This window comes from Daktulosphaira vitifoliae, unplaced genomic scaffold (assembly GCF_025091365.1).
Source record: "Daktulosphaira vitifoliae isolate Bord-2020 unplaced genomic scaffold, ASM2509136v1 Scaffold_1189, whole genome shotgun sequence".
Classification (NCBI taxonomy): domain Eukaryota; kingdom Metazoa; phylum Arthropoda; class Insecta; order Hemiptera; family Phylloxeridae; genus Daktulosphaira; species Daktulosphaira vitifoliae.
The window spans coordinates 1-2,502 of NW_026100749.1; the positions used below are offsets into that span (position 1 = coordinate 1).

General features: G+C 25.2%; 1 protein-coding gene across 1 annotated transcript; it reads left to right on the forward strand.

Moving 5' to 3' along the window:
- Positions 1-6: 6 nt before the first annotated feature.
- Positions 7-1,824, forward strand: LOC126909766 (muscle-specific protein 300 kDa-like; the record flags this gene model as incomplete). The annotated part of the gene is made up of 8 exons (XM_050692197.1): positions 7-43; positions 122-283; positions 483-902; positions 959-1,099; positions 1,183-1,296; positions 1,332-1,382; positions 1,443-1,572; positions 1,631-1,824. Coding segments are annotated over exons 2-8 (1,119 nt in total), but the record flags the coding sequence as incomplete, so codon positions are not given.
- Positions 1,825-2,502: the final 678 nt, after the last annotated feature.

A 2,502-nucleotide genomic window follows, 5' to 3' on the forward strand; every position in this document is an offset into this window, starting at 1 on the left:
ACAAACTGCTGTGATTATAAGTAAAAAATTAGAAGATCATAAGGTAAATTAATAAATAAATTTATTCTTAACATAGTATTGATTGAAAATTATGTTATAGTTGTTTAAAATTATGTTATAGTTGTTTTTTGCTGATTTGCCTGAGGTTCAACAAAAATTTAACGAACTTTTAACCAAGTCGAGAAGTCAAAATAAACAAGTGCAAAACTTGAGTATGCGTTTTAATATAATCGAAACAGAATCTCAAAAAAGACGTTGTCGCCTTAAATATTTGGAACATAAGGTAAAAGTATGGATTTAACTTAATCATTTATTAAATATGTAACCACTATACATNGGAACATAAGGTAAACGTATGGATTTAACTCAATCATTTATTAAATATGTAACCACTATACATGCAATTAGCTACTTTGAATGAAATAAAAATTAAAAGCATGTTGATTTTGTTCGTAATTAAAATATATGTATTATATTTATAGTGTTGTTTGATCGCATTTTTAAACTTAACTGAAAATAAATTAAAAGCATGGACTGTGAAATATGGTCGTTTACAAGACGTTATGATATTACTGGAAAAATATAATAATTTCGTAATAGGAAATAATATTTTTCAAGAATTTAATAAAGCATTTATAGACATGAAAAATGTGTTTCAAGAGTATAAACAAGAGTGTCATATAGACTACAAAGAAACAATAGCAGTTGAAAAATTTTTAAAACAAACTGCTGAACAGTGGAAAAATATCGCTATGGAACTGAGATGTGCTCACAGTATGCTTGAAGAAGTAGTATTATATTGGAAACGCTGGAAAGTATTGTCTGATGAGTTAAAAGCGTGGCTTCAAGTCTCAATGACAAAAATAAATCTATCTAATGAAGAACAAATTGAATATTTTCAAGTAAATTTTTAAATTATTTTTATATACGTTATTTTATATTGAATATATTTCTTTAGAATATTGGGGTGTGGAAAGAAAAATATGAATTACTTAATGACGCTGTCAGCTTTTTAGTCGTAACATGTGAGGAGTCTACTGCTGAATCACTCAAACAAGAGTTCATGAATATTTCTCACTTGTGGGATAGTGTATTTTCAGTAAGTTTGTTTTATTTAATAAAATACTATTAAAGTATGTGAATGATTTGATATACCTAATTTACAACATTTTATACTTTTAGAATGCTAAAAACTACTTACAATCTGGGGATCTAAATAGAATCAGAAAAGAATATTTTGAAGGATTCGAAATATTACATAAATGGATTATTCGAGCAGATCAAATTATGTCTACTATAAATTTGAATTCGTCTGAGAAAATTAAAGTTGNGTAAATTTGAATTCGTCCGAGAAAATTAAAGTTGGGATTAAAAATATTCAAGTAAATAATTATTTTTTTACTGAAAATAGGACACAAAAAATTAAAAATAATTGTATTTAGACTTTACAAGATGAATTAGGTCAAATGGATGATCTATTTAAAGCTATAAGTAAAAAATTTCAAATACTCATTAAAGATTTGTCAAGAGAAGAAGTAAATGATATGATGCTCTGTTTAAAAAGAGAAAAAGGTATAAAGTATTGAATTTCTTATGAACAAATGAAATGGATTTTAATTATTTTTTGTAGAATCTCTTGTCAATATAAGAGCAAATATACCTGTACAATTAAACGCTCTACATCATGTATTAGTACAATACGACGCTTTGGAGTCTGGTCAAAGAGAAATTAATGAATGGCTTGATGGATGTGAAAATTTTATATTTTCTTTAAATATAAGTGTCAGTAAAGAAAAATTACAAAGTGATCTTGAAAATTTAAAGGTAATTTTGATTTTTAGTGAAAATTAACACTTAAGCATTACAATCTAGAATTATATTCTTTAAGTTTTAATGATATTTTTTTATCTATTATTTGTAAAGTTTTTAAAAATTGTGTGGCATTTGTATGTTTTAAATGTGATATTTTAATACTCTCAAATAACTATGAACTTAGATAGAAATAATCGTTTATATTAGGTAATTGAAATAAGAAAATTTCACATTTAAACTTAAATTTAAAAATTTTAAAAACAAATTAGAAGTATAAACTAGATATCAAGAGATGATCTATCGTGAGCATGCATCAGAAGCACAAAAAATATTATGGTTAAATTATTGTTTAAGTTATGTTATACATGCCCTATAATATTCTTAATGAAGATAATTATTTTTTGTTTTTTCACTGTTGCTCATTTTTCCACATGTTTTTGAGGGTCTATCCGGAATCATCTGCCAATAAACAAACAAAAATAAAACAATAAGAAAGTGCCTCTTCGATCCAAAATACAGTTCATTTTAAAATTATTTTAAGTACTGTTTGAACGAACATATCTAGAATGTGGTTTCAGAAGTTATATCAGATGACGCTATTTTGTTAAATTAACGCATAATTTTTCTTTGTTTATGATATTTTGTTGTTGTTTAACGCAAGATCATTTCATGACTAATCAATTCCTAACA